General features: G+C 49.6%; 1 protein-coding gene and 1 pseudogene across 1 annotated transcript; one reads left to right on the top strand and one right to left on the bottom strand.

Moving 5' to 3' along the window:
• The first annotated feature begins 2,848 nt into the window (after positions 1-2,848).
• LOC129482274 (golgin subfamily A member 6C-like) lies at positions 2,849-18,015 on the top strand. The gene is given in 20 exon segments (XM_055277823.2): positions 2,849-3,229; positions 4,914-5,033; positions 6,893-6,935; positions 6,938-6,975; positions 7,879-7,917; positions 8,183-8,233; positions 8,329-8,410; positions 8,507-8,619; positions 9,626-9,706; positions 9,815-9,922; positions 10,116-10,203; positions 10,600-10,912; positions 10,973-11,189; positions 11,464-11,532; positions 12,864-12,939; positions 13,367-13,455; positions 14,020-14,122; positions 14,206-14,306; positions 14,402-14,558; positions 14,645-18,015. Coding segments are annotated over 20 exon segments (2,187 nt in total). The 5' UTR covers positions 2,849-3,145; the 3' UTR covers positions 14,860-18,015.
• A 1,530-nt stretch (positions 18,016-19,545) lies between these two features.
• LOC129482276 (putative GED domain-containing protein DNM1P34) lies at positions 19,546-22,646 on the bottom strand (annotated as a pseudogene).
• Between the last annotated feature and the right edge of the window lie 606 nt (positions 22,647-23,252).

Genomic DNA, 23,252 nt, shown 5'->3' on the forward strand with positions numbered 1-23,252 from the left:
CATAAAATAGTTTTAAGATTTTTAATAGAAATTTTCAATTTATCCTGCAGAAAAATTGGTTCAGTTTATACTCCCAACAGGGGCAGAGCTCCAGTGTCCCCCTTCTATTTGTCCTTTGCTGATATTTAAGGAGAAAATCTCATTGTTTTCATTACATTTCTTTGGTTTCTAGTGCTTTTGAAACTTTTTTTTTTTTTTTTTTTTTGAGATGGAGTCTTGCTCTATGGCCCAGGCTGGTGTGCAACAGTGCAATATCGGATAACTGCAACCTCTACCTCCTGGGTTCAAGTGATTCTCCTGCCTCAGCTTCCCGAGTAGCTGGGATTACGGGTGCCCACCACCATGCCTGGCTAATTTTTGTATTTTTTAGTAGAGATGGGATTTCACCATGTTGGTCAGGCCCATCTCAAACTCCTGACCTCAGGTGATCCACCCGCCTCGGCCTCCTAAAGTGCTGGGATTACAGGCGTGAGCCATGGCCCTGGCCTTGAATCTTTTTTATATGCTTGTTGGCCATTTTTATTCTTGTGGGAAGTGCCTGTTTCTCCATTGCCTATTTTCTGGCCAAGCTCCCAAGTCACGTTTCACTTAATTTTTATCCTGCTGATTGAAAGCATTTTAACATAAACAGGAGCAGGACAGACTGTAATTATCTAGATCTTGCTCTGTCACCCAGGCTGGAGTGCAGTGGCTTGATCATAGGTACCACAGCGTCATACTCCTGAGCTGAAGCAATTTTCGTACCTCAGCCTCCCAAGTAGCTAGGACTACAGGTGTGTGCCACCACGCCCAGCTAATTTTTAAAATTTTTTGTAGAGATGCGAATTCACTATGTTGCCCAGGCTGGTCTTGAACTCCTGACTTAAAGTGATCCTCCCACCTTGGCTTGCCAAAGTGTTGGGCTTACAGGCATGAACTACTGCTCCTGGCTGAGAGCTCATTTTGTTTGCTAGTGGTGATCTTGGTATCTTTTTATATTTGAGGCTTTGCTGCTAGTGCTGAAGTATTACACTCACCATCTGAGGTTTGCAGGACTTTTGTTTTAATATTGAATAGATGGAACTGTTTAGTTCTGCATCTTTGCAGGCATACAAAATGTGCCTACCAGGACTGTGCTTTATATCCATTGAAAGCAAGAAGTAATACAGTAAAACTTTGCCTGGCTAGAGGCTTTGGAAGAATGGTGTATTCTGATTTAATGCTATTAACTCGGAAGTGTGAAGGTGAAAAGAATTCAAAACTTACATTTCCTGTTGAATGCAATTTGAAAATACAGCCAGTGATTCCACTTTTCTTCTCTAGTAAGTTTGGACATTCTGATCTACTTGGTGTTTTATTATAGAACTGCTAGTGTGCCTGAGACTTACATTGTGAAGACACTTTTTAAAAAACTTGAGAGGTAAGAGGGTGTAAATGGTATTGTATGAGATCAGACTGGATGAGAACTGATACTTGTAAATATACTTTTTAGGCTGAATCTCTGATTGCCATTTGTTTTCTTATTTAACTCCTAAAAATAAAACACATTGGGTGGAGGGTGGGAGTAGGAAGGAGATTTATGTCTTTTAATTGCATGCCATTGTTTCATATCAAGACAGAACATATGGCATCCCTGGCTTTGGACCTACAGAAGGAAACACGTTTTTCTACCTGCTGTATGCCAGAGGTTCTTGAACACTTGGAGGGATCATTGCAGCACAGATTGCTGAGCCCTACTCCAGAGTTTCTGAGTCATCAGGTCCAGGGTGGGGCCTGAGAATTTGCACTTATAAAAAGTTCTCAGGTTCTGCTGGTGCTGCTAGTCCAGAGACTACATTTTTGAGAACCACTCTTGTCTACTAACTGTAAATTGTAGAACTCTAGAACAAAGCTTAGTCTGGTGTAGGAAAAGAAGCTCACAGGTTATGGAGCAAATCATGAAAGATTGAACCCTTGATCCCAGCCTAGTGTGGAATTCAGGTAACAGGCAATACACAGTGACATAACACAATTCTTGGTTTTCATGATTGCAAGTCATAGCCAAGTATCAAGTGAGAAATTCAGTTTCATTTGCAAGGCTTAGAGAGACCAGGTGATTCTAGAAAAATAGGCCTTGCATATGCTTTAAACCAGTAAAAAGCTTTGAGTGCTTATTAAATGGAAAGCTTTGTGTTTTTATTTATTATTGACTATTTTTTTTTGAGATGGAGTCTCAGTCTGTCACCCAGGCTGGAGTGCAGTGGCGTGACCTTGGCTCACTGCAACTTCCGCCTCCCGGGTTCAAGTGATTCTCCTGCCTCAGCCTCCCGAGTAGCTGGGATTACAGGTACCCACCACCACACCTGGCTAGTTTTTGTATTTCGAGTAGAGACGGAGTTTCACCATGTTGGCCAGGCTGGTCTTGAACTTCTGACCTAAGGTGATCCACCCACCTAGGCCTCCCAAAGTGCTGGGATTACAGGTGTGAGCCACGACACCCGGCCCAAAAGCTTTGTGTTTTTAAAGATATTAGACATGTTTCTTGTTTTTTTAAAAATCTTAATAATGTAGGAGAATCAGGGAAATGTTTTTTTCCAAAATAGAGAAATCATTGTGATTATTTTACCTTATTGGAATGTTGGATAATGTAGTCCACTTCATTCATTAATCATCAAACATGCTATGGATTTTCCATTTTTATAGGATTTGTGTCTTAACTGGGGTAATACTGGTAATTCTTATACTCCATCTGAAGATGAAAAACGTAGGCCAAAATCATAGACCATGCATAGAAGCTGGATAATGAAGACAGCTCTGGAGGAACATGTGGACACACACATACTGACACATATATATATAAGGTATAAACACATATATATTTTAAAGTTTATTTTTAACATTTTAAAGCAAAAGCCGGCCCTCCCCTCTCCCGGAGTAGGCAGGCCCCACCCCTCTCCCCAAGTGGGCGGGGACAGCAGTTGCATGGGCAGCATTCCTTGTGATGTCACAGGTTCCTCTGGACACACTGCTGCCTGGCCACGCCTCCTTTCCCTTTCATCTTTCTCATTGACCAATGGGATTGGAGCATTAAGGCCACACCCCTATTCTGCGTTCTAGTGTGGCCCTGGTTACGCCTCCTCTGGCTCAGTCACACAGCTGCCTGGTAGGTGACTGGAGGTGTTTGCTGATGTGGCCCCAACCCTACCTCCCTTCCCACCCCATGACGTTAGAAGAAACTCGACAGAAAAAATTGGCAGCAGCCAAGAAAAAGGTAAAAAGCCAAGAAAAAGGTCATGGCCCCCGCAACCTAGCCAGAGATTCCCTCCGATGACAAGACCACTCCCAGAGTCCATACCACTCCTGAGGCACACCGGGCTCGCACCCCCACCCCGGTGCCTCTGGGCTCCCCCAACCAAAGTCTTGTCAGTCAGCCCCGCCCCTTCAGCAAGCAGCCCAGCCTCTGCCCTCGCCAGTCACCCTGCGGTGACTTTGGGTGGGTGACTGCTGGGGCTCCCTGCTCCTTATTCAGCCCTCACGTCCTGCCACCCCAAGCCCAACCTCCCTGGGTTCTTTGGGCTCACCTCTGCAAGGACCTGGGCCCCCCAGCCCCAACTCCCCAGCATCGCCAGTCATCCCTGGGTGACTTTGGGCTGGTGACTCCTGGGGTTCCCTGAGCAGACTCTGTTCTCCCCTCCTGCTGACCCAAGCCCGACCTCCCTGGGCTCTCTCGACTGGCATCTCCAAGGACCTGGGTCCCCGCCCTAAGCCCCCCTCCCCCATCGTGGATTGGCAACTCAGCCATTGCACTGGTGTGGTTCCCCCCACCCCCAGGAAGAGTGGAATGTAGTGATGTCACAATCCCCCTAGGAACTGTCATTACTGCTGCAAGACCGGCCTTTGATTTTACAACCCAGTCCCCTAAGCATTCTCACCCCATTTCTGGTTCCTCTGGTCACAGCACAAATTTCCAGCTAGAAGGGAAATGGGGACTACGGGACCTAGAGCAAGAGGTTTCAGGCTGCCTTACTCCCTTCACATAGACATGGACAGTGTGAAAAGCCTCCACTTCCCCTGTGAGCTCAAAACGTTGACAGTATCTCTGGGTGGTGATGGGAGAATGGGTTTGGTTTGTTTTTCTCCCAGGCTTCTACTCTCCAGAGAGACTTTAACATTTTTTTCTGAGTTCTCCACCTCATATTCTAATTCTCTACAGTTCTGGGACCAGACTGCCCTTCAGTCAGTGGTCTCTGAAATGAGATTTGCTCATCTTCTGTGGAATAGATCTTGGGAAACTGAACTTGACAGCTTGAATCTTCCTCATATCATCTCAACTTGGGGTACATTGAGTGCCACAGGATAAATGTGGGAGATCTTTGTGAAGCATCAGTTTCCCTTGATTCTCTTGAGAGAGAAAAAACATTAATGTACTTAGGGATGACCCTCACATAGGTTTCTAAGAGTATACCAGACTTCTCTCTGAAAAGAGACTTGGGTTGTCCTCTTTCTGATAAATTCCCAGATTTAACAAAAAAGCTGCCTTCTGCCATGAGGACACATTGATATAAAAGTTTGGGAGATACTGGTGCACTTCTTCCCACTAACAGACATGTGAGGATGTGTGACTCTAAACCACACAGCGTGTAGTTCCTGCCTATGTAATGTTTACTTTTCTACCTCTGCCTCTGGTTTTGGTCCCTGGCAGCGGCTGATTCGTGGCAAAACCCCAGAGCTTGGAGTCAGAAGACTGAGTTTAAGTTCCATTATTCCCCCCCCACTTTTTTTTTAGCCATAATATCCATCCCGCTCAATCACTAAGTGATTGTGACAACACCTTGTACAGTTGTTGGTGGCATTAAATCAGACGGTGTATAAGAGTATTTTGCAAAAACTGTAAGGAGGGTGTGGCTGTAGAGGCCGGTAGTTCTCATGAGTATTACTGCTCTTCTTTCCCACAGCTAAAAGAATATCAGCAGAGGAACAGCCCTGCTGTTCCAGCAGGAGCGAAGACAAAAAAGAAAAAAACTGGCAGTAGCCCTGAGACAACCACTTCTAGTGGTTGCCACTCACCTGGGGATGTGAGTCTTGGCTGGCCTGGCTCCTGGTGACGGGGGGCCCAAGGGGCAGTAGAGGGTGATTGTTGAGATTGCTGGGTACTGGTTAAGAATTCTGGGTTTGAATCCTGCTTCTCCATCTTCTAGGGATCTGATTTATGGCAAGTTGCTTGAGCTCTTTGGGCCTCTTTTTTCACATCTGTAAAATAAGGGTAGTATTGTTTGACTCCCATTTGTGAAGTTTAAATGAGATTCCAGATACCCAGGAAATGGTCATTGCTGTTTGATTTTCCTGATCCCCACTCTCAAGGGGAAGCTAGGCTAATGAGTACAGCCGCTTGCCATAAGGCTGTCCTTTTAGGAGTCACTGAAGGAGGCCCAGGGTGTGGTGAGGAGAGCCCCAGGCTCTCGGAGCAAGAGAAGGTCTAACTTGCCACCAGCTTGCTCAGTGACCACAGAAAAATCACTTCTTCCGCTGGGCCTCAGTTTCCTCCTCTATAAGATGATACTGGATAAGATCAGTGTCTTTCAAACTTGTTTTTTAGCTGGAGCCCCCTTAGTTCAAGTGAACTCTTACCCAGGAGTCTGTTTTTTTAATGGAGGTGGAGGTCTGGCGCTCTACCAGATTCATCACCCATGTCCTGGGCCTGAGGAGAGGGGTCCAGTGAGCGTATTAAGAGCTGCATTGGTCAGCTGACTGCACTCTGTGACTGCATCACTCAGGGGACTTTTCTATCTATTTGTTCCTGTCCCTGGAAAGGCAGCAGGTGGCCATTTGGAAGAATGGCACAGGCCATGGTTTTAATCTCCTCTGCTCTTCTTCAGCGTTCCCTTTTCCTGAACCCACATCTTCCTCCTACCCTGACTTTCTTGCTTCTCTCTAAGCCACTTCTGTCTTTCACTCCCTGTCCTTGTTTTTCCCTTGTCACCTCCTGTAGATTCAGGACATTCTGAAGGTGCTGGTGTCCAACCTTAACCACTCCAATGGGGTAGCGCTCCCCCATTGGACAAGTGGAAGGTGAGGCAGTGCCAAGACCCCTCTCTGGCTTGCTGTCTGCAGCTGTGCATGGCCCTGAGGCTTCTCTGGTTTGGGGGATACTTGGCCTCTGCCTTGTTTTATGTTGCTGCCATTAACCTTCAGCCTGTTTCTGTCTGCTTCTTCACCCGCTTGATTGATTGGGTTTTTTCCTTCCCTGCATCTTTTATCATCTTGGAAATGGTGAGACCTTAAAGTTTAAAAGTAATTTGGGAATAATGTACAGAGCAGGCATGTGGGATTTGGGCCTTTTTTTTTTTTTTTTTTTGAGACAGAGTCTCACTCTGTTTCCCAGACTGGAGTTGAGTGATGCGATCTCGGCTCACTACAACTTCTGCCTCCCGGGTTCAAGCGATTCTCTTGCCTTAGCCTCCTGAGTAGCTGGGATTACAGGCACCTGCCACCACGCCTGGCTAATCTTTGTATTTTTAGTAGAGATTAGGTTTCACCATGTCGGCCAGGCTGGTCTTGAACTCCTGACCTCAAGTGATCCACTAGCCTCAGCCTCCCGAAGTGCTGGGATTACATGTGTGAACCACTGTGCCCAGCTCCTTGCTGTTTTTATACTTTCTCTATATACATAACTGTTTCCCATGTAAGTTTTTTTTTTAAATTTCTCATTTTTATTACTCCTGCATCATCTGTTACCCTGAAAGATCTGGAAGTAAGAGGCCCTAGGCTGAGGTGCAGTGACTCTGCAGGCCAGCCTTCCAACCTCCTCTCACAGTGGGGGCTGGGTGACCCTCTGCCAGCTGAGACAGCCCACACACACCCCAGCCCTAATGATTGTTCTCTCTACCTCTCCCCACAATCCTCTTCCAACTCCTCCTCTCTGCATGTGCCTCAGAGCCAGTACCAAGAACTAGCAACAGCCCTGCAGTCAAGCTCCGTGACAATCAACTCAATGAAAACATAGAATCATTGATAAGAGTCCAGTGGGGTCCCCTGATTCCACGCTGCCAATCCTGGCCTTTAGTTTCCCCTTGGGGCCCTGAAGAAAGGGGCTGGGGGCCCCTGGTGCCAACGGCAAATGGGGAGCTGGAGCATCCAGGCCTCATCTGGAGGGACCCCAGAGCACGGAGCATGCAGCATGGCTCTTCTGTTGCTGCCGTCTTTGCCGACTCTCTCTTCTCCAGACACCCCTGCTCCAGTCCTTGCCACACACGCCCTGGGGTTGTCACCTCTCAGGGAAGTGCTAGCCTGACTGGTTGTCAGGGGCCCTGTATTTCTGCCCTGACTCAGTCCCTAATTTGCTTTGAGTCTGGACAAGCCACCTGTCCTCCTTGGGCTCGTGTTTCTGGAGGAGGTAGAGCATCAAAGGTCTCTGTTAGCTCTGAGAGTCTGAGATTTAAAGGCCCCTAGAATGGAAAGCTCAGGGTCAAGGGCTCCTGTCTGTCCTTTTCCATCCTATATCTGCTGTGAAGAACCATACCTGGCCCGTATGTGCTCAGTAAATGTTTGTTGAATGAAGGAACCTTTCTACACTTGATCTTAGCCAAAAGGCCGAGAAGCGATGAATGAAGGAACCTTTCTAAATCACAAGCTGGCAGAAGGGTGGGTCTTCCTGAGACTCCCTCTCTAGAGGTTTATGTTACTGTCCTTTCAAGAGAATCCAGATTCAGACTTTGAGTTCTGTGGCTGTGGGCAAAAACCAACAAAGACCCAATTGCTCTGTCCTTGGGAGCTTGAGGAGAGTTGACCAGTTCGTGTTGCCATTGGGTCTGAGAATGTTGCCTTTAAAATCCATTGCTGGCCCCTGCCTACCGCTTCCTGGTCTGGGGAATAGAGTTGAGGGGGCCACTCTCAGTCACCTGAATTTGACTCTCCCCACAGAAACAGCAGAAGGAACAACTGGAACATCAGCTGGAAGAAGTAATGTGATTTCTTTGTTTGCTCACAACATGACTGCTGGGTTTGAGGGGCACTCAGATGTAGAGGCGCCAGTCTCATCTTGCCCACTCCCAGCCTGGGGAAGAAGGCTCACCCCTCAGATTTCACCCCATCCCCACAGGGTCCCTGATAACCTGGTCCCATGGGTGGGCCTGTCCTGGGGCATTGGTGGCATTCTGGAGGCATGTCTCTTGCTGTGCCATCTCTGCCTCCCTGTGGTAAGAGCTCTGTCTTCCTCTTCCTATAGGCAAAGAAAGCAAACAATGAAATACACAAAGCACAAATGGAGCAGTTAGAGGTGAGTGGCGGGTGGGGATCTTTCTCCTGTCCTCTGGAGAATGTTTCTTTCCTTTCAGCACTTGCTTGGCTTTTCTCCCAAACATTCAATTCCAGGCAATCAACATCCTCACGTTGGAAAAGGAAGACTTGAAGACCGCCCTTTACCATACTAAACGTGCTGCCCAACACTTCGAAGGTGGGAATCTGGGCATCCCATCATCCTTCAACCTGGCACTTTGACAGGTCTTTAGGGGGAGTCTTTTGGGCCCCATATCAACCTCTCTCATTACAGAAGAGTCCAAGGATCTGGCTGGCCGCCTGCAATGCTCCTTACAGCGTATTCAAGAATTGGAGCGGGCTCTCTGTGCTGTGTCTACACAGCAGCAGGAAGAGGACAGGATGAGTCCAACCGGCTGCCCCATCCCCTGGCAGCCTGGCTTCCCAGATGGAGGAGTGAGCCTAAAATTCCCTTCTGCAGGATGGAGTGTCCTGCCCAGAAGGCAGCATGCTCGTTTCTCACTACTTTTATGTATGGTTGTTAGAGGCAGCCTGGGGCTGAGTCAGCTGCTGTGGGTGAGTTGGGGGGCACTGTGGGGAGTGAGCACTGGATGCAGAGCTCAGAGGCCAAGTGCCTGCCCTGCCCTTTCCTGGCTGTGGCCTTGGCCAAGTCCTAGGTGGGTATTGGGTAGTTGTTCTGTGAAGGTACAGAAGAGTACTTTTAGTATGTTACCGTTTCTGTAGAGAGAGGAAAGGTGTGTGTGTACTATGATAATATACAAAAACATGTCTGCAAGCATTCATAAAAAACTCAGGAGAGAGTAACAGGGTGCCTGGGAGACACCTCCCTTCTATACCTTCTGAGTTTGGGACTATATGAATGTATCATCCTTTCAAAAAGCAAACAAAAGATTAATTTCCCCCTTCCTATCTGTGCCCCCACCCCCAGCAAGAAAAATGGGCTTAGAGAATAGGATAGACCTGGGTGTTCAAATCCCAGCTCTGTCTAAGTGATCTTAGGCAAGCACTTAACCTCAAACACTCGAAGTTTTTCATCTACAGAATAGAGGTAATCCTAGTAACTCTCATATGGTGGTTGTGAGGATTAAATGGGATTGCTAGCATGGAACCTGGTGAAGCACTCCATAACGGTGCAAACAGTGGTAGTAATAACAGCAATAACAATAGCAATATTATCTGATCTCTCTGGGCCTCTGTTAGCCAGCTGTAAATTCGATCTCTTTCCCTGTCCCTTCCAACTTTACTGAGTTCTTTTAATAACCAGGCCATGGGCTTGGAAATGCCTTGATCTTTCCTAACCGAGTTGTATATTGAGCCTAGCCCTAGCCCTTTTAAGGGGCACTGCCTGGGCTCCCCAGATCGAAACTTCTCACTCTTCACCATCCAGTCCTTGAGCTGCAGTGAAGCGATCCTCCAGCGGCAGTTACAGCAGACCATAAAGGAGCGGGCGCTGCTGAATGCCCATGTAACACAGGTGAGGCTTTGCAGAGGGAGGGATGTGGAAGGAAGATGACCCCAGGTGGCCAGGAGCAGGTGAGGACCAGTGACAGCCCTTCCTAACTTCTGTGCCCATTTCTTGCAGGTGACAGAGTCACTTAAACAAGTCCATCTACAAAGAGAGGAGTATGCTCATTGTATAAAAGCAGAGAGGGCCCGGTGGCAGGAGAGGATGAGAAAAGTGTCGGTGGAGGTGAGACCTGACCCTTCAGCCCCCCACCTTAGATAGGTCACTGGATCTTTCTGGGCATCTGTAAAATGGGAATAGTACAGCCAGAGGTGGTCATGGGTCTGGGCTTTGTGGAGATGGGAGCAGAGAGGGAGATGGTAGCCTGTCCAGCCACCAGCCCCTCTCTCCAGGGCCCTTTCCCCTGTGCTTTGGGCAGACTCTCCTATTGAAGGAGGAGAAGAAGCGTGACATACATGGGATACAGGAGCTGGAGAGGAGCTTGTCCGGCCTCCAAAATCAGATGGGTAAGATGGTGCTGGTGTGACCTGGGAGCAGGACTGGCATCAGAGGTCTGTGGGGGTGGCTTAGAATGCCCCAGGGAGGTGAATGGATGGAAGGGCTTTGAGGCAGAGGGAAAGAGGTCTGTGCCAGGAGATGGCAAGTTTTGTCATCTCCATAAGCCTCAGGGTCCCCATCAGCAAAGAGGAAGGAGTGCCCGTTGTCAGCCACCCACAGTGCTCTCTATGTGAAAGTGGCTTGGAAATTGGCTACCATCGGGTGCGAGGAATCATTAGCAGTGAGGCCAAGTTTGGGAACCCTGAGAGGAGCTGTGCATCAAGAGGAGGGCTTTTTTTTTGAGGGGTGGGTGGGTAGGGGGGGTGGGGAATCCAGAGGCCCTTATTGTCTGCTTCGTTTCTCAGCTGAGCCCCCATCCCTGGCGCCCCCAGCAGTGACCTCTGTGGTGGAGCAGCTACAAGATGAGGCCAAACAGCTGAGGAAGGAGGTGGAGGGTCTGGAGGGAAAGCTGCAATCCCAGGTGCAAAACAATCAGGCCTTGAGTCTCCTGAGCAAGGAACAAAAGCAGAGGCTCCAGGAGCAGGAGCAGAGGCTCCGAGAGCAGGAGGAGCAGAGGGCGCGGGAGCAGGAGAGACTGTGTCAACAAAAGGAAATGCTACGGGAGCAGGGCGAGAGGCTGCGAAAGCAGGAGCAGAGGCTGCGAAAGGAGGAGGAGAGGCTGCGAAAGGAGGAGGAGAGGCTGCGAAAGCAGGAGGAGAGGCTGCGAAAGGAGGAGAGGCTGCGAAAGGAGGAGGAGAGGCTGCGAAAGGAGGAGGAGAGGCTGCGAAAGCAGGAGGAAAGGCTGTGGGTCCAGGAAGAGAGGCTGTGGGAGAAGGACGAGAGGCTACAGAAGCAGGAGGAGAGGCTGCGAAAGCGGGAGGAGAGACTCGCGCTCTCCCAGAACTGCAAGCTCGACAATCAGCTGGCCGAGCCACAGCGCGGCTTCGAGGATCTGGTGGGTTGCCCCACCTGGGGAGCCTGCCCTCATCCCTGTCCCTCGAGGCCTTTGTTTCCCCACCTGTAAAATGGGGCAGTGTAGCCCTCACATGAAATGGTACTTCTAAAGGCACCTGTGAGCTACAGCTCATCAGGCCCTGCTCTGATGGCTGTGGGGGAGAAGGGATGATTTTTCGAACCTGTCTCCACCCTTCCCGGTGACATGGGAGGCAGACACCAAGTTCTGGTGTCTCCAGCTGCAGTGGGTCGCCACTGATTACTTCTCTCTGCAGAACAACGAGAACAAGAGCGCACTGCATTCGGAGCAGGGAGTAAAGGAGCTGCAGGAGAAGCTAGACAAGGTGAAGGAGATGGTAACCTCCACCCCATCCAAGAAGGGCTGGGAGGCGGGCACCAGCCTCTGGGGAGGGGAGGTGCCAGGCCAAAGGCAGCTCTAGCTGGGGGGCAGGTGACCCCAGCACCCTCCAGGGCAGCCCTATGACTGTTTCTTGCTTCCTGCCCTCTGACTTTTAGAGGTGGGTAGCCCTGGGCTCCTCCCAGATCTGGACATCATCATCCCAGTTAGAGGCATGGAGCCCCCCAATCATAGGGGAAGAGACAGTGGTACAAGAGGCTCCTTATCTGGGCATGGTGGCTCGCACCTGTAATCCCAGCACTTTGGGAGGCTGAGGCAGGAGAATCACTTGAGGTCAGGAGTTTGAGACCAGCCTGGCCAACATAGCGAAACCTCACCTCTACTAAAATTACAACAACAACAAAAAATTAGCCAGGCATGGTGGCGCATGCCTGTAATCCCAGCTACTCAGGAGGCTGAGGTATAAGAATCGCTTGAGCCCAGGTGGTGGAGGTTGCAGTGAGCTGAGATTGCACCACTGCACTCCAGCCTGGGACACAGAGTGACACTGTCTCAAAACAAAACAAAAAAGCCTCCTTAGATTCAAACTGGATTCTGGCCTGGGTTCCGCTGGTCACCGTTCAACTACTGTTCATCTCTTAGTCTCTGTTTCTGTAACTTCAAAAGGAAGTTAGCATTTTCCTTGCAGAGGTGCTGAGGATTGAATGAGAGAATACATGGAAAGCATTAGGCATGTAGCACACTTAGCAGATGGTGGTTGGCTCCCTCTGCTTTTCCACCAGTCTGTGGCCTACAGTTTAAACGGTGGGAAGAAGGACATGAGATTTGAGGCTGGGGAAGGAGGTATGGGGTTCTAGGCAAGGGAGGAAGCCTCTTAGGCCTGGAGCAAGGGACCAGGGTCCTGGGCAGGTGACAGAGCCCCACAGTGCCCTTGCTACCCTATTAATGGTCCCAGAATCTGGAAGCCAGCCACCACGTGCCCTCATGCCCAGGGTCTTCCTGCAGGTGGAGCTGAAGAGCCAAGAGTCTCAGAGTCTGCAGCAGCAGCAGCGAGACTAGTACCTGGGTCACCTGCAGCAGTACGTGGCCACCTATCAGCAGCTGACCTCTGAGAAGGAGGCGCTGCACAGGCAGTTACTGCTGCAGACCCAGCTTGTGGACCAGCTGCAGCAGCAGGAAGCTTGGGGCAAAGCAGTGGCTGAGATGGCCCGCCAAAAGTTATAGGAGACCCAGGGGAGGGAGTTGCTGAGGACGGGGCCCCGAGGGGGATGACCTGGCAACCTCTGTGCCTTCTCACTCTGCTTCCTGTCCCCTTAGGAGCACCTAGAAGCTGCCAGCCAGCGGAACCAACTGCTGGAGACCCAGTTGAGCCTCATGGCTCTCCCTGGAGAAGGTACAGGAGACCACTCAGAGGAAGAGGAGAGAGCCCAGGAGGAATGGGGGACTGTTAGCAGCATAGGATTGAAGGGTTGGAAGAGACCTTTAGAACAGCTGGTATTTATGCCAACCGGGTGTCTGCACTAAGTTCGGCATCAATATGGTGACCTCCTGGGAGCAGGGGGCCACCAGGTTGCCTAAGGATGAATGAACTGGCCCAGATCAGAAAGGGAGCAGGTCAGGACTCCCGCACCGACTGGTAGTGGGACTGTGCCTGGGCAATATAGCAAGATCTTGGTTCTTAAAAGGAAAAATAACAGCAGCTCATTCCCCTTTGGGGAGGGTCTGGCTCAGGGTTACACAGTGAGGGTGGGGACAGAGGTGGGCCCACAGTACCACCTTTGTTGGGTTGTCTGAGGACCCCTCTGGCCACCTCCCTACAGGAGATGGAGAACATCTGGACAGTGAGGAGGAGGAGGCGCCTCGGCCCACGCCAAACATCCCGGAGGACCTGGAGAGCCGGGAGGCCACGGTGAGCCTGACTTTCCCTGCCCCACTTTGCCACCTTCCTCTGTGGTCCCTCCCAGACCCCCTTATGCTCTTGGTTTTCCCGCCTTCGGATTTCTCTGGCCCCTCACCCCTTCTGGGAGCCAGTGGTCAGACACCTTGTCACCTGTGACCAACAGGTGCACTCTCTGAGGCCCCAAGGGAAGGGGCTGTGCTTCACCTCCCTGCCTCATTTGTTCTGTCTATGCCCCTACAAGAATACTCACCTCTTGCCTTCAAGTGGCATTTTTCAACTCCGCTGGAGCCAGTTCCCAGGAGGAGCAGGCACGGCTATATGGGCAGTGGAAGGTGCGAAGGCTGTGCTGCCTGCACCTGGCTCATCTGGTGGCCTTGGCCTGGAAGGAGCCAGAGGCAGAGGCCCCGGCCCCAGGGAGGACTGGGGGTGAGTTTGTGTGTGGGGAGAGCTACCGGGCCCTGAAGGAGGCCATGGAGAAGGTGAAGGTGAGTGAGTCCTGGCATGGGCCTAGAAAAGTGGGGGCAGGGCACAACAGGTCACTCCCAAGATGTGACCCCATTATTTTGGCTCCAGAGCAGCTTTATGGACCTCCTGAAGGAGAAGGCGGACGGGAAGGAGCAGGTGGAGAAACTAGAGCTTGAAGTCATCCAGCCCTCTGGAGCGACAGATGGCATGAGTGAGTGGGAGGCCAGGGCACGGGCACGGGGAGCTGCAGGGCCATCGGAGGGACCCTAGTGTCTGAGCCGTGTCCTCTCGCAGGAGAGTCCTTCACCATATATGAAAGCCAGGGGGCAGTGCCAAACACGCGGCACCAGCAGATGGAGGATGTCATCAGGCTGGCCCGGAACAAGGAGATCAAGGTAGGGCGTGCAACATCTCTGCGGGGGTGGGGGTCGGCATGGGTGCTGGCGCAGGCTCCAGGGTGGGAGCTGAGCACCCCTCCCTTCAGGTGAAGCTGCTGGAGCTGCTGGAGCTGCAAGATCTGGTGTTGCCCCTTGTGGGCAACCACGAGAGTCATGGCAAATTCCTCACCGCTGCCCAGAACCCTGCTGATGAGCCCGCTCCAGGGGCCCCAGCCCCCCAGGAACTTGGGGCTGCCGGTGAGCAGGATGGTAAGTGGAGCCCACGGGCGGGGTGGGAAAGCAGGAGCAGGGGAGGTTTGCATTGTGCTCAGACACCCGCCTCCTTCTCTCCAAAGATTTTTATGAGGTGAGCCTGGACGACAGCGTGGAGCCTGCACCAGGAGCGGCCAGGGAGGGTTCTCCCCATGACAACCCCACTGCACAGCAGATCGTGAAGCTGCTTCCTGTAATGCAGGACACCCAGGAGCACCCAGGCTTGCCTAGCAAACCCTGCGTGCCATTCTTTTACCGGGCAGCCAAGAACAGGGAGATAAACATCATCAACATCTAAGAGCTGGTCAAGAAATTTAAAACAACAACAAAAAGTGATGGGGTTAATCTCCCACACAATTCATTTACTCCATTTGAATGTTAGAGCCACTCACATTTATTTGTGTTTCTAATTTACCGTTTAAATTTATTTGTAAAAAGTTAAGGGAGAGTTGGTCTTTCCCTGATGTTCACTCTGGCATCCTTTAGCATTTTTGTTTTTAATTTGATAATTGTAGGTCATTAGCACGCAGATCGAGTTTGCCCTTAGGTGGTGAGAATTCAAACACACAAAGACCCACTATTTGCACAAAACTATTCTTACTGGTTTGGAACAGGCTGCCATGCTTTTTTAATGTTATTGCAGCATGTATGTTCATTACAGAATTCAGATAAAATTTGCTTATATTCTGCTATTATGTTTGATTGGATCCTAACCACAGTGAGCTCTTCATTAGCTCAATATGTGGCTTGCCCTCAAGTGCGCGTCGTTTATTACTTTGTAATATGCCACTGTGAGTACTGACCTTTAGAGTTGTTTAAAGGCTGAGAACTGGAAACAGCCTTTCTCCTATTTTCTGTGTATTGGGGATGGGAATAATAACATTTTGGGGAGCTTTTTAAATCTCACGGAAGAGGAAAGTGGCCTGCTCTGGCAGGTGTGTGCAGGATAGAGTGTTTCATTTGTTCTGGTGCCAAGAATGAGTGCTGTACTATGGTAGTTCCCTTAGGATTTGTATGTGCTCTGGGCTCATGAGGATATTGCATCATGAGCTGCAGCAGTTGTACCCTTTCTTGATGACCTGAAAAGGGATTATTTCTGAGGAATGAAAGGCTCCCATCATTGACTGTGGATGTGGAAAACCTTTTCTAGCTTAGAGCATTTATATCTACAATACATTTTAAAGTCAGAGTTCATGTTACCTGTTTTAGTCACATGAGTAGATGTCCCAGTCCACAAAAGGGCACTGGTTGGCATTCTTCTTAATGTATTTAGTAAAGATCCTAAGAAATCCTTTAAGAGCTTAAATGTCCCTGGAAGAGGCATACAGGCTCTAGTCAAGAATGAATTCGAGTGAAGGAAAGCTGTGTGACACTTGGCTTTCCTCTATGTTCATGGAGCTTCTTTGAGGCTAGAAGATTGGTTTTTACCATCTAGACCTCTCTGGCTCATACCTATTCGTCAGCCACATTGGTTACTCTGACATAGGAATTTACTTCTTTTCTTTGAATGGAAAACACTTTAAAAATAATAACAACCATTATTATAAACCAATATATGTGAGAGTACTTAGTTGAAACAAAAAGGAGTTTTAGTAGACAGTACTATACTACATATGAAAATCAAGGCGAAGTTTATGCAACTTAAAATGTTTACAAGCCGCAATGCAATCTAATGTTTGTGAATGTCAAAGTATTATGAGGAAAAGTGTCTATACAATCACAGAGTTATGTTTCCTCACAAAGTTCTTCACAAAGAGTGAAATATGTTTTTATACCTCTTGGTTTCAGTTAGAGGCATATTTTGTGCCATATTTATGTTAGTGTGCCTATACATGATGAATGAATTATTTCAGTCATACATTGCCTAAATCATGACTTTAAGATGCTTGGGAAAGAATCAACAGCTAAAACCTCATGAAGTTCTAATGTCTGTGTTCCAAAATACATCACATTATTAGGATGCAGGGAGAGATGTATGTGCGCTCCCTGGGGTGGGCATTTCTAGTTACTAGACCATCTCCATTTTTAGCATTTGGCATCCTCATGATGCTTTTATAAATATGACATTAATAGGAGAGCAATAGTACAGTTTTACAGATGGAATAACAGATGTGCCTGCATTCACTGAAAGAGTACAAATATTAAGTCCTTGTGACTTCAACTGACTCTTCCAAATTGTATGAATTTATCAATATATTAGATAAACTCAGTTTCAGAATGATAAAGAAAAACTGTTAGACCAAATAATGTGGCTACTTAACAGTGGCAGGATTTCCAGCCCGAGGGTTTAAAATGGACTTAAGGTCCTGCTCTTGCCTTTTATTTTCTGAACTTGCCGCTTTTGCATTCTTTGAGTTCAGTTTAAAGACAGTTACTTTAAGTCCATTTTAAACCCTTGGGCTAGAAATCCTACCACTGTTAATTAGCCACATTATTTGGTCTAACAGTTTTTCTTTATCATTCTGAAACTGGGTTTACCTAATACATTGATAAATTATTTCAAAGGTATTGTTATAGTTCCAATCACTTCACTTTTACCTGGACACATATAAATGACTAGGAATGACCGTCAGATAGAGTTCAGCATCTGTAACCAATCTGACAATAATGTGTTCATCAGGTACCTATGGATTAAATCACATACAGGCATATTTAAGCTGAATGTCAGTCTGGAAAATAAATGTACTATATTAACTGAAATACCACTCTTTGTGTAGGTATTTTGTCATATATTTAACAAAAAACTAAAAAGAATGGAAATCATGTGACAATAACTTAAGTCTTTCTTCAAAGTGCATGCAGTTTTTTGCAATACCTCATTCAGCCAAGTATTTGTTCTCTTCCTCATTCAGTATAAGGCAGCTTTCAATTTGCTTGGAAGGCAACATTAGAAGGTTAGAGATCATCAGAAACAGAATTTTAAAATGTGAGTTTAACTGAATAAATGTGAATTTCTGTAGGAAGTAAAGAATCAAAATACCTATCTAAAGACTGCAATATATGATAATTATTTTTAAAGTATTTGATTAAACCTGATAGGTTTTCTCGAAATGAAAAAAATCAGTTCTAAAACCAAAGCTAATTTTTTGAAAATGTGAAAATGTAAATCAGCCCTATCCATAATATAATTTCTCTAAAACTTTATCTTAGTCATTTTAAAATAATATAACTATTCAAAAATGTAACTGCTATCTTAATGTTTTGAAATAAGTTAAAACATTTAAAATATGAATACTGTAGTTTAAAAGAAAGAAACCAGGGGAAGGAAAAGTAAAGAAAGAAATGCCAATTCCAGTCCAAAGCTTTATTTGCCAAGTTTTCTTAGAATGACTTTTACCTATTTATGAATTCTTACAAACAGAATGTATAATGGAAATACTGACTTTTGCCTAAAGTGGCATTGTTGACTGCTGTGATGTTACTGTAATGTAATTATTAAATTGTTGCAAAGTGCTGTTTTTGCCTTAAAATTTTGTGTGTCTTGAAAACTAAAGTATTAAATACTATAGCGTGCAAATAATGGGCACGCTTGGCATGAGATAATGTTTTTATTTTTACAAAATTGTAACTATATAAGTGTGTTTATTAAAAGAATAAACAGTTATGGGATGAAAGAGTTATGGGATAAAAAATGTGGAAAAGTGTGTCAAAAAAAGTAGAAAAAAGTTGTATGAAAAGTTATTTTAAAAGTTATGAAAAAGAAGTTACGGGATTAAAAAAAAAGTCACGGGATATAAATAAAAATAAATAAAAGCAGGCCCCTGTCAGCATAAGCCTGGAGAAGTGGGTCTGGAGTCTCCTCCCCCACCATGTCCCTACTACCCCTTCCCAGTCACCCCTTTACCATTAGGGTAGCAAGACAAGACCCCTGTCTAATGGGGGAGAAAAACAGACCCTTTGCCACCTTGACCGGGGCTGAGTCCTTCAATTTCTGGATGATGCTGATTGTTACTGAAGAGCCAGAGGCTGGTGGAACTGGTTTGTTTGGAGGAGGCCTGATGGCCTCCCTACTCTCACCAAAGCAACTTTTCCCTCAGGGGGCTCCCATCTTCTTATTCAGAGAGGCAGCTGAGGCGGGACAGTGGGGCTAACTGTAGAGCAGGCGAGGGCACGGGCTGCTGGGGTGGACCCCCTTCCCCAGTGTACATATAGTATCTGTGTAACATTTTGTATATTCCGGGAGGTAGGGCCGCCCCCTGTATCGTACCTAGTGGAGGTTGGAGCTGGCATATGGGGAGGAGGTTCTAATCATTATTTGTGGCTGGGAAGCTTATTTATTGATAGCATAGGACAGAGGAAGGAGGCGGGGATGGGGTTGTGGCTCCCTGGTGATGTGACTCCCCTTTATTTTGCTTTTCATTTTGGAGTAAATGGATTTAGCCATACTGCTCAGCCTGGTGGGTTCCCGTTTCCCTCACTGGGTTCTGGAGTTTGTGCCACTGAACGAGGAGCCCCAGAGTGTCTGAGCATGTCCAGCTGGGCTGTTGGGGATCTTCCAGGCCTGTTACCTGTATGCTGCCTGGTGACACCTGGTGGATTTCACAGGGACTGCCGTGGCGCCTGTAGGGCACAGTCCGGCCCTGACAGCCAACAGGCTCAGAAGCCTGATGTAGCGGTGGCTGGGAAGACAGATACCGGCACCCAAGGGCACCGACTTCCATCCACCCCAGCCATTTTCTGTTCCATCCCCCTGCCTCCCTCGCCTGTCTGCACCCGGTGGCCTGTTCTGTCTGTCCCTCCAGTGCACCTGGTGGCCTGTTAGCGCTGGCTGCCCTGCAGGCTCCTCCAGGCTGAGTTCATGGCCCTGCCCCCTAGTGGCCAGAGCCAGCTTCACAGGATAAGAGCCAGCTAAGCTCCAGGGACTTTCCAGGAAAAGTGTCCCTTGGAAAGGATGTGGCCTTTTCACTCCTCCCAACAGCACCCTAGAAATGGCTTGGCCTTTCCCCTCCCCTGAGCTCCACAGAGAACACAGCCAGCAGAGGACACATTCCCCGTCATCCAGAAATGGGTTTGATTTTCAGCCGAGGGACAGCAGGACTGGTAGAGACTGTCAGGCCACACGGCTGCCTGCACAGCACCCCCATGCTTGGTGGGGGGTGGGAGGGATGGCGGGGGCTGGCTGTCCACAGGCCGGGCATGACAGGGAGGCTCACTGGAGGTGGCACACTTTGGAGGGGGAGTGTCAGGGGAGACCTTCCTCTTGTTGGGCCACAAGACTCCACAAGGACAGCACGGTGACTGATTCCCAGTGCTAGAGGCGAGGCGGTCGGCCATGTGTAGGTGTGCATATATCTATATATATATGAGTATTTATAGATATTTGTAGAACAGGGCAGGGGCATACCACAGGGGGCACAAGTTTTCAGCAACGGTCACACCTGGTTGTGTCAGCTCACCACTATGACAGGCTAAGTCACAGATGAAGGAGGCTGGCTTTGGGCTGGGGAGCCACTGTCAAGTCCAGGACACCCGCCCAGGCAGGCTTGGAAAGAGAGGCCTCCGAGAAGAGGAGGATCTGTTTAGAGGTCAAAGTGGGGCCTGGTGCTCTCAGGATGGGATGGATTTGCCTGACTGGATCAGCTGGCAGTTGGAGAGAAAGCAGAGAGAAAACAGGAGAGAGAAAAGTGAGCAGAGAGCTGGTGAGGCAAGCACAGAGTGTGGGCATGCTGCAGCAGCTGTCGGAGGGCCGCAGAGGGGCGGGCACATGTTCAGGTGTGGCAAGGTTCCTGGCAAAGAGGGGCTGGAAGGAAAAGGGGATGAAGATGGAGGGAGGAGCCAGAGCTTCACAGGTAGTGCCTGGGGGCTGCGGCGGCCCTCCCCAGCCCACACACACTGGCCTCTCCCACGGCACCCAGGCAGTGCACCCACAGTTCAAACCAATGCTCAGCCCCCTTGGACTTCCCTCTTCTCTGGTCACCCTCCCTTCCAACCCACTGGCCCAGGGCCACCTCTCACCTTGGGAAGCCCCACCCAACAGCCACCAGGCCTGATAGAGAAGGAACACTGTTTTACCCAGGATGGTGAAGCTAAAAGGGATGGATGGCTGGAGTGAGTGCCAGAGGCTCCTCTGGGTGGTCAGAAAGCCCAGGACCCTCTGAAAGGACCCTGGGGAAGGCAGGGAGGGCATATGCCACTGGCCATAGGCTTAGGTCTAAGAGGGGATCCTCAGCTGGTTGCGAGGGGCTGCAGGTCACATAGGTGAGGCTGGGCCCTTCCTGCTGAGAAAAGCAGAAGAGGGAGAGTCTGTGGCAGAGGAGGTGGGAGGGCTCGCTAGGTAGAGCTTGGCTGGGCCAGCAGGCACTGTGGTCCCCTTGGCTGAATAGCACAGGTGACTCCTAGGAGCAACAGGCCAAGGTGCGTGAGCCCGCTGGCCAACGGTAGTGCTTCAGCAGGATCCAGAGACCCTGCCTTCAGTCACATGCTAGCAGCTCTGATGGTGTTTGGGAGGGAGGGAAGGGGGCTGTGTGTTCCTGCCTGGCCTGTGAGGTGTGTTGTGAGATGACCATGTGTATGGGACTCTAAATATTTTACGCTAGATCACCACTGGATTGCCAACAGATAGAGGAGGTGGGATCCTGACTATCACCCCTGCTCTGCAGTGGATTTGGCTCTCGGCACTCCCAGGCTGGGAGCCGGATACCCTGCCCTGGCAGCATGACTCAGCCTGCACGACAGTTATGTTGTGCCCAGGATGACGTTCCTAGGCCTCTGGCCGCCTCAGAGTCCAGCCCCACACACAACGCCCTCCAAGTTCCCAGCCCCTACACCATAAACCACGAGCTCTCTGCCCTCTGTGACGACTTCAGAGCACACCATGTCTGCCTGCTTGGGCATGGAGCCTGTTCCAAGAGCCCACAGGCTCAGCCATGGTGGCTGGGCAGCTTTGGGGCCATGGGGGCCAGCCCTGGTACCTGCGTCCGGCTGGGACCCTCTGCACTTGCAGCCAGGAGTAGTCCATGGGCCCCCATGAGCGTGCTGATGGTGGTCGTGTTGATGTCGCCGATGATGCTGGGGTGCCTTCCCTCAGCACGTGGTGCATGCGCCGCATCTCGTTGCACCTGCTGTGCCTGCTCTGCTGACTCCTCCCTCAGCATCTTCTTGTCCCCACGCAAGGACATGTTGGCCAGCAGCTCCGAGAAGATGAACTCCTTGGTCTGAGAGTGGGCAAAGAGAGAAGGAGGTTGGGACCTGATGCCTGTGCCAACCTGGCCACCCTGCCAGGCCCTGCTGGGACTGTGAGCTGGACTTGGAGCCCCAAGTATGGCTTTTCATACATGGTTTCTACACTTAGACTCGAAGACCCGCCTCCCCATCACCTTTTCTCACTCAGATAGGGACACTGAGATCCAGAGGAAAAGTCACCTGTCCAAGGTCACAGATCTGGGAGGGGACCCAGGACCTATCATGCCACCAGGGCACCTGTCTACTCAGTTTTTAATTTTTGGAGATAGGATCTCGCTGTGTCACTAGGCTGGAGTACAGTTGGCAAGATCACTGCTCACTGCAGCCTCAACCTCCTGGACTCAAAGTGATCCTCCAAGGTTAGCCTGTCGAGTAGCTAGGACTACAAGCACATATCACCACCAGGCCCAGCTATTTTTAAAATTTTTTTGTAGAGACCAGGTCTCGCTATGTTGCCCAGGCTGGTCTCAAACTCCTGGGCTCAAGCGATCCTTCCACCTTGGCCTCCCAAAGTGCTGGGATTACAGGCATGGGCCACTGTGCCCAGTCCCACCTTATAGTTCTATGGGACAGCTCTGGTCTGGACCGTGCCTCTCTCTCTAGACCTGGTCTCATAGGGCTGGTTGGCATCTCCCCCAGGCCAACATGGCCATCGGTGTACCCTGTGCCACAGGAGCCGCCTGCACTCATGAGGCAGTGCATGCACATTGTTGATCATGAGGTGCATGGTGGTCTTGGGCATGAGACCAACCATGAGGTCCCCCACGGTCTTGTTGACAATGGCAACATAGGAGTCCACCAGGTCTCCATTTGCTGCTCCATCTGTGGGTCCATGGAGTGCGTGAAACTGTTCGAGCCATTCTCTTCGGCCTTGCTGGCCTGCCATGGAGAACACAAGGGCATCAGGGTGGCCAGACCATGTGGCCAGGCCATGCAGCCAGGCTCCCGGCACCCCCAGGATCTCAGCCCCTCCAAGCTTACCTGGAACATCGAGGCACAGGGAGAAGCAAATGGCCAGAACACACACCCAGCTCCCCACACAATCTAGAGGGTTTCAGGTCTCTGCCTCTCAGGACCCCAGACTCCCCCGATTCAGCCTTGTCTTAGTTCTGACTCTAGTACCCAGAATTTGCCTCTATTTCCCAATCCAGAAATTGGAAAAGAACATCTCCAGGTCCCTTGCTTGAAGACCTGGCCAGAGCTGGTGCCAGGCTACAGACACCTGGCAGGAGGCAAGAGAAGGGCACACTCACTTTCCCCTTGTCCTGGGAGGCCCACACACCAAAATTGCCACCACTGCTGCCACCAGGGAGCACAAAGTAGACACACACAGGAAAAGGGGAAGGGTTGAGTGAACCTGGGACACTGCACCCCAACTTTAATGTGTTGATGAATTCAATTTGCTAATATTTTGTGGAGGATTTTTGCATCAATATTCATCAGTGATATTGGCCTGTAGTTCTCTGTTTTGGATGTATCTTTGGTTTTGGTATCAGGGTAATACTAGCC

The sequence above is a fragment of the Symphalangus syndactylus genome, chromosome 5, assembly GCF_028878055.3.
Source record: "Symphalangus syndactylus isolate Jambi chromosome 5, NHGRI_mSymSyn1-v2.1_pri, whole genome shotgun sequence".
Classification (NCBI taxonomy): Eukaryota; Metazoa; Chordata; class Mammalia; order Primates; family Hylobatidae; genus Symphalangus; species Symphalangus syndactylus.